The sequence below is a fragment of the Mauremys reevesii genome, linkage group 12 (assembly GCF_016161935.1).
Source record: "Mauremys reevesii isolate NIE-2019 linkage group 12, ASM1616193v1, whole genome shotgun sequence".
In the NCBI taxonomy this organism is placed as follows: Eukaryota; Metazoa; Chordata; order Testudines; family Geoemydidae; genus Mauremys; species Mauremys reevesii.
The window spans coordinates 33932069-33945781 of NC_052634.1; the positions used below are offsets into that span (position 1 = coordinate 33932069).

The 13713-nt window shown below is 43.8% G+C and overlaps 1 protein-coding gene across 1 annotated transcript in view; it reads right to left on the reverse strand.

Moving 5' to 3' along the window:
• Positions 1-1568: 1568 nt before the first annotated feature.
• LOC120375538 (fibroblast growth factor receptor 3-like) overlaps positions 1569-13713 on the reverse strand; it is a 34199-nt gene continuing 22054 nt past the window's right edge. The window contains exons 11-18 of the mRNA XM_039496239.1: positions 13508-13629; positions 11830-11940; positions 6936-7123; positions 5511-5633; positions 4741-4811; positions 3904-4041; positions 2014-2119; positions 1569-1707 (exon numbers count right to left, since the gene is read on the reverse strand). Of these exons, the coding sequence (XP_039352173.1) occupies positions 1600-1707; positions 2014-2119; positions 3904-4041; positions 4741-4811; positions 5511-5633; positions 6936-7123; positions 11830-11940; positions 13508-13629 (967 nt within the window). The 3' untranslated portion in view covers positions 1569-1599. The remainder of the gene's footprint in view (positions 1708-2013; positions 2120-3903; positions 4042-4740; positions 4812-5510; positions 5634-6935; positions 7124-11829; positions 11941-13507; positions 13630-13713) is intronic.

The following is a 13713-nucleotide window of genomic DNA, read 5'->3' on the forward strand; positions in this document are numbered from 1 at the left end:
AAATCTTTTGCCCAGATCAGTATATCCTAGATTGCAATGCTCTTATTTTGAGAGATTTCCCTCTCAGTACTGCTTTACATTGCATTAATATTATACATTCTTTTTTTAGATAGATAGATAGATAGATAGATAGATAGATAGATAGATAGATAGATAGATAGATAGATAGATAGATAGATAGATAGATAGATATGTACACAATTCTCTGGAATAAACCTTTTTGATATAAGTTAAAGGCTCTTGCCTACAGGTACCCGTAATTTTTCTCTCCAAGTCACTGCGGATGGATGGAGATAACTTGCTAGCTTTAAAGGGGAGAAGTACTGAAACAGCTGCTTCTCTTGGGCTTTAAAGCAAAAACCAAAAACTCAAATCTCCATCTCAAGAGCGTGACTTTTACATTCTTAGAGCCTGGTCCTGCAGCATCCAGCACACTCGCAAAATACTGCATTCATATGAAGCCCCCCTGAAGACAATAGGGCTCTGGATGGACAGTTTGCTCATGTGTAAGAAGTTGCAAGATCAGAGACTAAGGCCTGGTCTACACCAGGAGAGGGGATTGATCTAAGTTACGCAACTTCAGCTACATGAATAATGTACTGAAGTCGACGTACTTAGATCTACTCACCGCAGTGTCTTCACTTCACTGCAGTGAGTCGACTGCTGCCGCTCCCCTGTTGACTCTGCCTGAGCCTCTCATGGTGTTGGAGTACAGGAGTCAATGGGAGAGTGCTTGGGGGTTGATTTATCACGTCTAGACTAGACGTGATAAATCGACCCCCGCTGGATCAATCACTGCCCGCCGATCCGGTGGGTAGTATAGACATACCCTAATTCTGCTTCTGATTTAATTATTTAGCAATTCCCTGGAGACATGTGGTACCTTTATACCCACCACTTTCATGCTTTCCTCTCTATGAACCCCAAAATGAACACATTACAATGACTTTCATGCATTTGCCCTTCCGTTTGGAATGTTCTGACTCTTCTGTATACACCAGTCACCCACAGCCCAAGTGCAAGAGAGGGTTATGATCTATTACAGTCAAACCGCTGTTTGCCACCAAACCATTAACACCTTTGAGATTGTGACTATGTCAAAAAAAGGGATTTTTTTGTGTGTGGAGGGGGATTTTTTTTCCTAAGTAGCTGGGTAATGATCAAGCGACTATAAAAAAAAACAGCCAACAAAAATACAGCTATTTATATAAATATACTAATCCCTGCAGGCAATGTGTCTTTTCAGCAAAAGGTTCATGAACAGATTGCATAAGCAAAGAATTTCTACATTCTTTACACTTCTCCTCCCCAGAAAAAGAAAGGTTTTTTTCCCTCTTCTTTATATTGCACGCACAGAATGGCAACTCTGGCACTCGATAATACATTACCGGAGGTCCAGAGGTCAGCACCCCTACATTTAACAGGGTTTTTTTTTTTAAATATATATATATCAAATCATCGTGGCTAGAGATTAGTTTCTTCAGGCGAAACAGTGCTTTTAGACTTCTTATACAGCAAAATGGGGAAAAAAATAACCCCAAACCCCTACAACCCTTCTACGGCTAAACAACAAAAAGCTTCTTGAATTACCAAGCAGTTTCACGGAAGAGCCTTCATTGCGCAATAGTCTCCTGAAGAGTGGGTGCTGTGTGTGTCCTGGCGGGCGGGGGAATACTGCTCAAATGGCACGGAGAGGTCAAGGTACTCCTGCAAGGAGAAAAATCGCATGGTTACATGGTTGGGGGTGAGGGAGAAGAGATAGCTAATGATGCTGCAACACTTTTCAGTTACCACAAGCATTATGGTTAGATCTGGGAATGCCAGAGCTGGGTTTTGAACACCCCCAAAGCATGAGGGTTTGGGGATCTGGGATTTTGGCTTAGCCAATTATAAAGATAGGGGCCAGGTCTGAATTCCAAGCCACCTCCAGAGCTCAAGAGAGATCAACTGCAGGGTTCTGGTTCAGGCCCATCTCTGCTCAGGACTGATCTTTAGCCAGAGAGAAACACTTACCTCAGTTGGTGTTACAGTAAGGACCCTATCCAGGTCTTCCACTAGCTGCTTAAAGGTTGGCCGTTCCGATGGGACTACATGCCAGCACTCCTTCATGATCATGTACCTGAGGAGAACAAAGAGCAAGAGACCTTCCCTGTGATGGGGTGGGGGAGAGAGAAGAGCATGTGTGCAGATCTACATGTCCCAACACAGCCAGGCTTTGGCCCATGCACCTGCTGGGGCAGAACCAGCCCCCACTCCTTTGCATTGCGCTAAACAAAGTGAGACATGCAGCTCCTTCTGTGCCTGAACCCACTGCCCAGCCCAGATACAGCCACCAGTCTGTGCATTGCTACAGGGTGTAACACAACCCAGCTGGTATGCCTGCGGCAGAAGTAAAGAAAGGGGATCCCCTAGGTAAACCTCTCCAGCACGGGGCCTTAGGAACCCACAGTGCCGGAGCCCAAGAGGGGCAGGTATGGAAACCGGGTGTGAAGAGTGAGGGAAAGCCCAGGCTACAGAGTACTGAGAAAGGCAGCTGGGTCTATCAGGAGTTTTATTACTGTAGCTGTCTATCACACAGCCCTTGGCAATGGCATTGGGCGCATAGGCCTAAGGTTGCCAATGGCTTGGTGCTCTATGTAGCCCCAGCATTCATGGTCTTGGCAGCAGGACCAGAGGCCCCAAAGGGAAATCAAGGAGAAGGAAATTCACACTTTGACTTCTTTGACAGGCACGCACACCCCTTTACAATAACATGGGTGACCTGCAAATCACAAAGCTAGCCATAAACTGTCACATTTGAGTAGGCAGCCATTGGATTATCCAAACAGAAGCCCCTAATGTCCTAGTCAGAAATCTGGTTTGTATGGTAAACAATGCTAAGGCCTGGCTCTCGCCCTGTCACTTTGCTAGGAGCAAGAGGACACTCATCAGGCCCTATTGGTCTTGAGTGCCCTCTCCCTTAAGCAGGAACCAATGATGTTTACAGGAGAGGGCGTCCTCCCACAGAGACAAGAGCAAATCCCAATTTCATACAGATTGGTCTGCTTTGAAATCCAACATACAGCAGGGAAAGCTTTGCCTACAGCAGGTTTGTCCACAATGTGGAGTAGGCAAAGCCAACTGGACCAGGGAAGAGTTAAAAGACAACAGCCGGGAACGGCGAGACAACAGGCTTAAAATGGAGTACTGCTAGCACGACACTCACTGAATAGTGATTTGTCCTGCCTTAGTCCCAGCGTACTGACTGGAGTTAGACACAGGCAATTAAATGTTACTTAATTCACATTTGTTTAGGGCGTTACTGAAGTTGAAACAACAAGGAAGGAAACTAAACATAATGATGCCATTTTCAGAGGCTCAGAACCAGCCTCCTAGCAATGGTCTCAGGGCCAGAGAAAGTGTTTCTTGTCTGCACAGTGACCAACGTGCCGGGAACGGAGTACTGCTGCAATCAGACAAATACATCAGGCAGCAAATGCTGCATTCTAAGGGTAAGTCACCAGAGCCCATTGGGGGCTCAAAGAAGGACTATCCTCTTCCCCTGCTCCACCCCAACAAATACTACTTGGGGACCTAAGCAATTGCACACTAGGCAAATCCACAGACCTGAGCTGGGCATGGGTTGACATGAATCGACCAAGCATAGCAAGCGTAGCTGCATATTTTGACTGTCAGTGACATAATCAGTCTAAATGAATCAGGCTCGGTAAGTCTATCTGGAGCCAGCCAGACAATCGCACAGCAGGACCAGCTAAACAGTAGTAAGTGGGGGTCAGACAAAGGAATGGGCAGCAATATTTATACACACACACCCTGGAGAAACTGAATTAAGAAGGAAAATAAACTCGTGTCAGCCAAGGTTTCTAGAAATGAAGCCATAAAGCTACTCCCTTCCTCACTTACAGGTCATGAGTGCAGTTTGCTGGCTTGTCCAGCCGATTGCCTTCTTTTAAGAATTTGAAGAGTTCCTTGCTTGGAATTCCCGGATATGGAGACCCCCCCAAAGTAAAGATCTCCCATAGCAGCACTCCAAAAGACCAGCTGGGAACCAAAGAAAGATGTTTAAAATTCAATGAGGTTTTTTATTTTGTTTGTTTTTGCTTTATTTCAATGCAGCCATGCACAGCTAACACAGTCGTCAATAGCATGACTAATTGCCTAGGCCATTTTCACTAGTTACTTGGAGATCTCTGCTGATCCAAGTCAATAGCAAAGAACTCCCAGGCACCACGTCGGAAACTGAAATGAGCATTTAATCAGATAGGTGACAGCCCATTTATTACCCCTGGCTCTTCGTTAGGTCTTCCACCAGCTCCACTGAATGGAACAAATCCAATGATTCATGTCCAGCTTCACTGAATCACAGGCTAGGAACCACAGGCCACTGTGCAAGCTGATATCAAAGCTTGCTTGTTACAACCCTTATTTCACTGGCCGGACTGGAAGAAACACCCCCTACAAAAATCAGCACACGTCTAATGTTAAATTCCTTGGCACATCTAATGTTAAATTCCTTGGCACTGCTGCTGTGCTACATTTAAAAGTCCACTTTTTCAAAATATATTTTGCCTCCTTCATTTTCTTTTTTAAAATAGAGATTGTGTGTCTCTTTCTATCTCTCTAATTTAGGTAAACTGACGTGTCCATTGCTGCATTACCTATGTGCTGAAACTATGATTTTGGATCACTGAAGCTACAGCATGTGAAATTTACAAAAGAGAGAATACAAATAATGCTTACACATCGCTCTGGTGAGTGTAGACCCCATCAAACAATGCTTCTAGAGCCATCCATTTCACAGGCAGCCGACCCTGTAATTAGAAAGACAAAGGGAATGTTCCATCTGCATATTCACTCAGCCACAAGGGCACTATCTGAATCTTCTATTCTAATCCAGTTTGAAACATTTTCATTAGCAACCACATCTGCTTCCCTGATCACTGTGCAGGCAGTAGTGGCCACATGTAAACAGAATATAACATTTGACCCCGGTCTTCACTGACGATCTGCGTTATAAACACCCTCCCCCTCTTGCATGCTGCATTTCACTGCCAAGACAGGTTTAATGAATCAAGACATTTAAATCTCTGCATGAAAAACAGCATCCATCGTGTACGAACGCAGCTGTGGGGCTGGACCATTTCAAAATAGAGTGGGACCAACACACACAGGCCTCGCTGGCTTGAAGAGATCATTTAACTCTGTGCAAAAATGCTGCTTAGTCTGAACTGTAGGGGGAAATCCACAGAGTGAATTCACCCAATGGCTTCACTGTGATCCCACTGAAATCAAATGGGGTGTTTTTGTCATTTCAGCAGGACTATCGATGATCTCAACAGGGCTCCTTGTGGGTACAGGGGCCTGCCTGCCTGCTACCAATTGCTTGATCAGGTCCCAATGTTTTTTCTCAATGCAGTAATTTGTTTAAAAAGAAGGTGTGGACCAAGGGCGTGTGCTGCTGACTCCTCCACCACTGGGACCTGCCATGCACTTGGCAGCTGTGTACTCACACTGGTTGTTTTCTTGTAACAGCTGATGTTGCCAACATCTCTGGCTAGGCCGAAATCGGCTATTTTCATCACATTGTCTTCAGTGACTAACACGTTCCTGGCTGCCAAGTCTCGGTGAATGCACTGTGAAAGATGAGCATGGAGATAAACATGGGCTCGTTAAATTGCTTATGATTCGTGGTTTATGAAGTGCCGATTCATTTACCTGAAAGCCAAGAAAGCTGCACCATTTAATTCTTGGCCCTTTAGATCATCGCTGCCACATGCAGTCTCAGACAAACTGCTTCTTAGCAACACCTACCAAACACACACACACACTCGCCTCCAGAGGCAAGACAGCAGTGCTTCTTCATCTGCTCTCTCAGGACGGGACACTTGGACTGGAGATCGGCTAGATCAAGCTGCCACCACCAGAGAGGAGAGTCTGGGCTAATGGCTTACTTACAGGAGAGCAATGGGAATCAAGACACTAGGATTTGATTCCCTGCTCTACGACTGACTCACTGTGTATAAATTAATGTCCCAGTTTCCCCATCTGTAAGATGGGCCTGATTGTCAATTGCTTACGTCAGTATAAATCAGGAGCAACTCCAGTGAAGCAAATGTGAGACTAGTGTCAGGTCCAATGTTTGCAAAGCGCTTTCGGAGCCCACGGATGGCTCTATGTAAGTGTCAGGTCTTGTTATGAATGGGTCAAATCCTTCGCTGGGCTAACTCCAAGGGAGTCTACATTCACCTGGTAACTTAGCAGAGATACTGCTCTTCTAACAAATGAATGTTTGTCACAGGCTGTGTCTCTGCCTCAGCCTTGATGCTCTGCACTTTCAGCATTACTGAAAAGGGGTCACAGAGGCTCCTGATTCTATTGTCTGAGATGAGATTCTCTCTCAAAGTGACTTTCAATTTTGCTGTCATGCTGACACCACCAAGATGCAGCGTACAGCGCAGCATGGCTCTAAATCTGACCGTGGCCACCTTTGGCTAGTGGCTGCGATTGACTGAGGGTCGGACATCTGAAAGTCAATTACTTCTGCATTTAGATGTTTCTTGTTGTGTGACATTTGTATTTGCTCACTGAAAACATGCAACTGAGGTCTGCCTTTCATACGGACTCTGCAGTGTCCATGTATTGCCAAACTGTTCACACACTTACTGTTGGATTGTTGATTACAGCAAAGGGGCACCCAGCTAAATCACTCATAAATGGATGTGATCATACACAAATGGACTTCTAGGTCCCTTAACAATGCTTCTTTGCAAGCAGCAACGCATTTCTTACTGAAAAAAATAATTCCTGTACTTGTAGGCTCTTAAGGGCAGAACCCAGCCATATATTTGCCCACAATGCACTGTGCACACCTATCACATGACACATTTGTTTATGTACGTGATAAATAACAACAGACTCCAAGTCACTCAACTCACTTTCTGAGACGCCAAATACTCCATGCCATGGGACACCTGGTAGGCGCACGAGACTAAATCTTTAAACGTTAACTGCTCTTCTGGCAGCTTGCAGGTGTCGAGTGAAAAAATGTCGGGCGGCCGATGATCCCGGAGATATTCCTGCAAGTTCCCTTTTGACGCATATTCTACCAGAACGTAAAGTGGGCCTGCCAACAAAAACCAGTCACAATCTGGCTGTTACATCATAATTACAAAGTGCCTTGCAAAGCAGAGAGTCACTAGCCTCATTTTACTGAAAGGGAAAGAGGTGGTGAGGTGACATTATGGCGATCAACAGGTGGCTCAGGCAGTGGTGCTATAAGGAGGGCTTTGGGATGTATGGCCACTGGGAAGCATTCATGGGCGGAAGACTGTTCTCTTGGGCTGGACTTCACCTAAGTAGGGAGGGAAACAGATTTCTAGGATGGAGGCTGGTGCACAACTGATTAAGAGAGCTTTAAACTAGGAATCTGGGGGAGATGTCCAGGTAATCTCCAAGCCGGAATTTAACATTGAGAGGGAAGAAAACAAAGCAAGAATGGATACAGCTGTGGGTAGGAGAATGGACATAAGGAGGAAGGGTAGTGTAGATACCAGTCTAATAGGTGATACTGGTGGTAGAATGTCTGTGCCTAATCGGGTAAAGAATGTCAGTGAAGCCAAACGGCAAAAAATAAGATGTTTGTACATTAATGCGAGGAGCCTAGGTAAAAAAATGAAGGAACTAGAGCTACTGGTGCAGAAAGTGAAACTGGATATTATAGGGATAACAGAAACATGGTGGAATAGTAGTCATGACTGGAGTACAGGTATTGAAGGGTATGTGCTGTTTAGGAAAGACAGAAATAAAGGAAAAGGTGGTGGAGTAGCACTGTATATCAATGATGAGGCAGACTGTAAAAAAATAAGGAGTGATGGAAAGGATAAGATAGAGTCTGTCTGGGTAAAAATAACATTGGGGAAGAAAGCTACTAGAGCCTCCCCTGAGATAGTGCTTGGGATGGATAGAGACCTCTTTAATATTTTTAATGAAGTAAACACTAATGGGAATTGTGTGATCATGAGAGACTTTTACTTCCCAGATATGGACTGGAGGACGAGTGCTAGTAATCATAATAGGGCTCAGATTTTTCTGGATGCAATAGCTGATGGATTCCTTCACCAAATAGTTGAAGAACCAACAAGAGGGATGCTATTTTAGATTTGGTTTTGGTGAATAGTGAGTACCTCATAAAAGAAATGGTTGTAGGGGACAACCTTGGTTCACATGATCATGAGCTAATTCAGTTCAAACTAGATGGAAGGATAAACAAAAATAGATCTGGGACTAGGGTTTTTTATTTCAAAAGGGCTAACTTTAAAGAATTAAGGAAATTAGTTAGGGAAGTGGACTGGACTGAAGAACTTGTGGATCTAAAGGCAGAGGAGGCCTGGAATTACTTCAAGTCAAAGTTGCAGAAACTATCAGAAGCCTGCATCCCAAGAAAGGGGAAAAAATTCATAGGCAGGAGTTGTAGACCAAGCTGGATGAGCAAGCATCTCAGACAGGTGATTAAGAAAAATCAGAAAGCCTACAAGGAATGGAAGATGGGTGGGATTAGCAAGGAAAGCTACCTTATTGAGGTCAGAACATGTAGGGATAAAGTGAGAAAGGCCAAAAGCCATGTAGAGTTGGACCTTGCAAAGGGAATTAAAATCAATAATAAAAGGTTCTATAGCCATCTAAATAAGAAAGGTAAAGGTAATAACTGGAGATATACCAATCTCCTAGAACTGGAAGGGACCTCGAAAGGTCATCGAGTCCAGCCCCCTGCCTTCACTAGCAGGACCAATTTTTGCCCCAGATCCCTAAGTGGCCCCCTCAAGGATTGAACTCTCAACCCTGGGTTTAGCAGGCTGAGGATGGAGTGGAGGTTAAAGATAATCTAGGCATGGCCCAATATCTAAGCAAATACTTTGCCTCAGTCTTTAATGAGGCTAATGAGGAGCTTAGGGATAATCCGAGGTAGAAGCTAAACTCGAACAGCTTAATGGGATGAAATTGGGGGGCCCAGATAATGTTCATCCAAGAATGTTAAAGGAACTGGCACATGAAATTGCAAGCTCCTTAACAAGAATTTTTAATGAATCAGTAAACTCAGGTGTTGTACCGTACGATTGGAGAATTGCTAACATAGTTCCTATTTTTAAGAAAGAGAAAAAAAGTGATTCGAGTAACTATAGGCCTGTTAGTTTGACATCTGTAGTATGCAAGGTCTTGGGAAAAAAATTGAAGAAAAAGTAGTTAAGGACACTGAGGTAAATGGTAAATGGGACAAAACACAACATGGTTTTACAAAAGGTAGATCGTGCCAAACCAACCTGATCTCCTTCTTTGAGAAGGTAACAGATTTGTTAGACAAAGGAAACGCAGTGGATCTAATCTACCTCAATTTCAGTAAGGCATCAGATATGGTTCCACATGGGGAGTTATTAGTTAAATTGGAAAAGATGGGGATCAATATGAAAATTGAAAGGTGGATAAGGAACTGGTTAAAGGGGAGACTATAACGGGTCGTACTGAAAGGTGAACTGTCAGGCTGGAGGGAGGTTTCTAGTGGAGTTCCTCAGGGATCGGTTTTGGGACCAATCTTATTTAATCTTTTTATTACTGACCTTGGCACAAAAAGTGGGAATGTACTAATAAAGTCTGCGGATGACACGAAGCTGGGAGGTATTGCTAACACAGAGAAGGACCGGGATATCATACAGGAAGATCTGGGTGACCTTGTAAACTGGAGTAATATTAATAGGATGAAATGTAATAGTGAAAAGTGCAAGGTCATGCATTTAGGGATTAATAGCAAGAATTTTGGTTATAAATTGGGGACACATCAGTTGGAAGTAACAGAGGAGGAGAAGAACCTCGGAGTATTGGTTGATCACAGGATGACTATGAGCCGCCAATGTGATATGGCTGTTAAAAACGCTAATGCGGTCTTGGGATGCATCAGGTGAGGTATTTCCAGTAAAGATAAGGAGGTGTTAGTACCATTATATAAGGCACTGGTGAGACCTCATCTGGTCTCTCATGTTTAAGAAGGATGAATTCAAACTGGAGCAGGTACAGAGAAGGGCTACTGGGATGATCCGAGGAATGGAAAACCTGTCTTATGAAAGGAGACTCAAAGAGCTTGGCTTGTTTAGCCTAACCAAAAGAAGGCTGAGGGGAGATATGATTGCTCTTTATAAATATATCAGAGGGATAAATATCAGGGAGGGAGAGGAATTATTTAAGCTTAGTACCAATGTGGACACAAGAACAAATGGAAATAAATTGGACACTAGGAAGTTTAGACTTGAAATTAGATGAAGGTTTCTAACCATTAGAGGAGTGAAGTTCTGGAACAGCCTTCCCAGGGGAGTAGTGGAGACAAAAGACATATCTGGCTTCAAGACTAAGCTTGATAAGTTTATGGAGGGGATGGTATGATGGGATAGCCTAATTTTGGCAATTAATTGATCTTTGATTATTAGCAGGTAAATATGCCCAATGGTCTGTGATGGGATGTTAGATGGGGTGGGATCTGAGTTACTACAGAGAATTCTTTCCTGGGTGTCTGGCTGGTGAGTCTTGCCCACCTGCTCAGGGTTTAGCTGATCGCCATATTTGGGGTCGGGAACGAATTTTCCTCCAGGGCAGATTGGCAGAGGACCTGGAGGTTTTTTGCCTTCCTCTGCAGCATGGGGCACAGGTCACTTGCTGGAGGATTCTCTGAACCTTGAGGTCTTCAAACCACAATTTGAGGACTTCAATAACTCAGACATAGGTTAGGAGTTTGTTACAGGAGTGGGTGGGTGAGATTCTGTGGCCTGCATTGTGCAGGAGGTCAGACTAGATGATCATGATGGTCCCTTCTGATGTAGAGGCTATGAGGCAGGTCAGCAGCAAATGTAGCACTGAAGAGGAAGGGCCAATGGTTAGAACACTAGCTTAGGAAATGCAAATTCAAGCCCCAGCTCTGCCACAAAGTTCCTGTGTGACCCTGGGTGAGTCATTTTGTCTCCTGTGCCTCAGTTCCCCATCTTGAACTTCCCTACCGCACAGGGGTGTTCTGGGGATAAATGAATTAAAGACTATGAGGTGCTTAGATACTATAGTATTGAGGGTCACCAAAGTACCTAAGAAAGTTAGATAGGAACAGGACTCAGGTCAGGTTCCCTAGCCAAGCGGCCACTAACAAACATCTCTCTTCAGAACCGACACACAAACATTAACTCAACTGCCTCACTGCCCTGTGGGCGAGCATTATCCTTTCTGTTTGATGGCTGGGAAGGCTTAGACATAGAGGGTATTATGTGAATTGCCTAAACCCACAGAGTTGGGACTCAAAGCCAGCATATTTTGGGCATTCAGGGAGTAAATAATAATAAATGACAGTCAAACCACCAATCTCTCTGCTTCCAGCTCCATTTTTTTCTCAAAAAAGGAGGACAATAAGGAAAAGCTTTTGAAAAACCAGTATCGATAACAGGTAGAGCCATATATATATTTGCTCCAACATCTAAAAGACACCCAACTTCTCACTGAGCAAAGCAGTTAGTTATGTCCGTGCACACAATTAATCTTGTGGCCAATTCAGGTGCATGAAGAAAGGGTGAAATCTTCCTGGCCTCTACACAGCCTGAATAAGAGGCTCCAGGAGCACAATATTACATTACAGGGGGAAACCCCTCTGCTTGCTAGGCCAGAAACCTGCAGTAGAGGTATGGAAAAGCAACTGTGTGCACATAAGGCTGAGCTAGTACGGTGTGCACCACAGAGCAGAATGGGACTGCTTCCCACTGAAATCATGAAGTACGATGGTAGCATATGGCCTTCTCTGAAACATACCATCCTGCGTGCAGGCGCCTAGGAGGTTAATGATATTTTTGTGGTTCCCAATCATTTTCAACATTTCCATTTCGGACACCAGGTCAGAAAGATCCTCGTCAGTAGCATCATCTGGAGAAGACGGGGGGAAAAAAGAGAAAGAAACTGTTAGGAAGGGAATAGGCCTTTCTTAGAGTCTAGAGAGTAAAAGCATAACTAGATTGCATTAGTACTATACAGTATGTTATACACTCAGTGAACGGAGGCTGGCCATCTGGCCATCTGAGCATTTATGAGAGCTGGTCATCCTGCAGGAAATGTTAATCAGGAATTACAGAACTGGAAGGGACCTCGAGAGGTCTCTAGTCCAGTTCCGTGCACTCATGCAGGACTAAGTATTATCTAGACCATCCCTGACAGGTGTTTGTCCAACCTGCTCTTAAAAATCCCCAATGATGGAGATTCCACCACCACCCTAGGCAATTTATTCCAGTGCTTAACCACTCTATTTGCTTTTGTCCCAAATCAGGGTGAAAACTTGAAACATCAAAACTTGTTGCCAAACAAAAAGTTCTGAAAAATTTTGACACGGAAATAAAACATTGTGCGTTTTGTTTTGCTGTTTAGAAACTGAAAAAGAAATTGGATTGTCAACTTCAGTTTTAGGATTTTGGGGGCTTCACCGCCACTCTACCCCACCTTTTTATATACATACAAACAAACTTTCTCCCATTTTTTCGTACTGGAAAAGAATCAGGGGCAGGTAAAATATGTCTGGAATCGTGGGGTAAAAGCCCCCAGAATAAACTGGAAAAACACATTTTTTTTTTAGTTTTCAAAATCAAACCAAAACACAAAACAACAAAATGTTTCAGTTTGGCAATGTTGAAATCTTCCCCATCAAAAAAAGTTTAATCAAAATTGACCAATCAGGTTTTGTCAAACCCCACTTTCTCATGGAAAAATTTCTCATTTGAAAAAAGTTTCAGGTGGTGTTAGTATTAATACTGTGCAGAACCTCAGCACTTCTTGCTTTGGCTTAGCCATGCCACTCCCCTCCAGGTGTTTTCCACAGCTAGTCAAGTCACTGCAGCTTCAGTGCTTTAGGCAGGGAAAACAGGAGAATCTGGAGGAGCCCAACCAATCTCATTGTTTTGCCTCTTCTTAAACTGTTGAGATGTAATCTCAGGGAGCTTGGCCAGGGTTCAATTTGATAGGAAGATCTATTTAAGTGCTTATATGACCCTCATCACCCAAGTAGACAAGCACTTTACAATCCTGGATGAATTTTATACTCAATACCTCCATGAGATAGGGAAGCATTATCCCTATTTTAAAGGCCAGGTGCTCAGATAAAGGGTAAAGAAAGTGACTTATCCAACATCATAGAAGAAATTTGTGGCTGAGCTAGGAACCAAACCCAGGTCTCCTGTAGCCAAGTCCAATGCTGTATCCACTTAGCTACCCTTAAGATAACACTCACCAGTTCCTGTGACCCACCCTAACAGAAATCTGTGGAAACAAGCATCAGTTATGGAAGCCAAAGGGAGAATTTGGCCTTAGGTTTGCTCTTCTTATGTAGTCATATTTTTAAAATAAAAAATGAACCCCAAACCAAGATAAATGCCAAAGGCAAATGCCTAACAGCCCCAACTCCTGCCATTCCTTCATGGTACCTCTGAATGGTTGTTCTCTGTACCTTTTAACATCTTGACAGCTACAGTGATGGCCTTGTCTGGTTTGTCCTTATCGATCCCAATCGCTTCTGCCATCACCACTTGACCAAAACAACCTTCACCCAGAGGTTTCCCCAGAGTCAGGCTGAAGTGACAGACACAAACAAATGAATTAATGTGTGACCGGGCTGAGGACTGGAATGAAGACAGAAGAATGACACGTTTGACT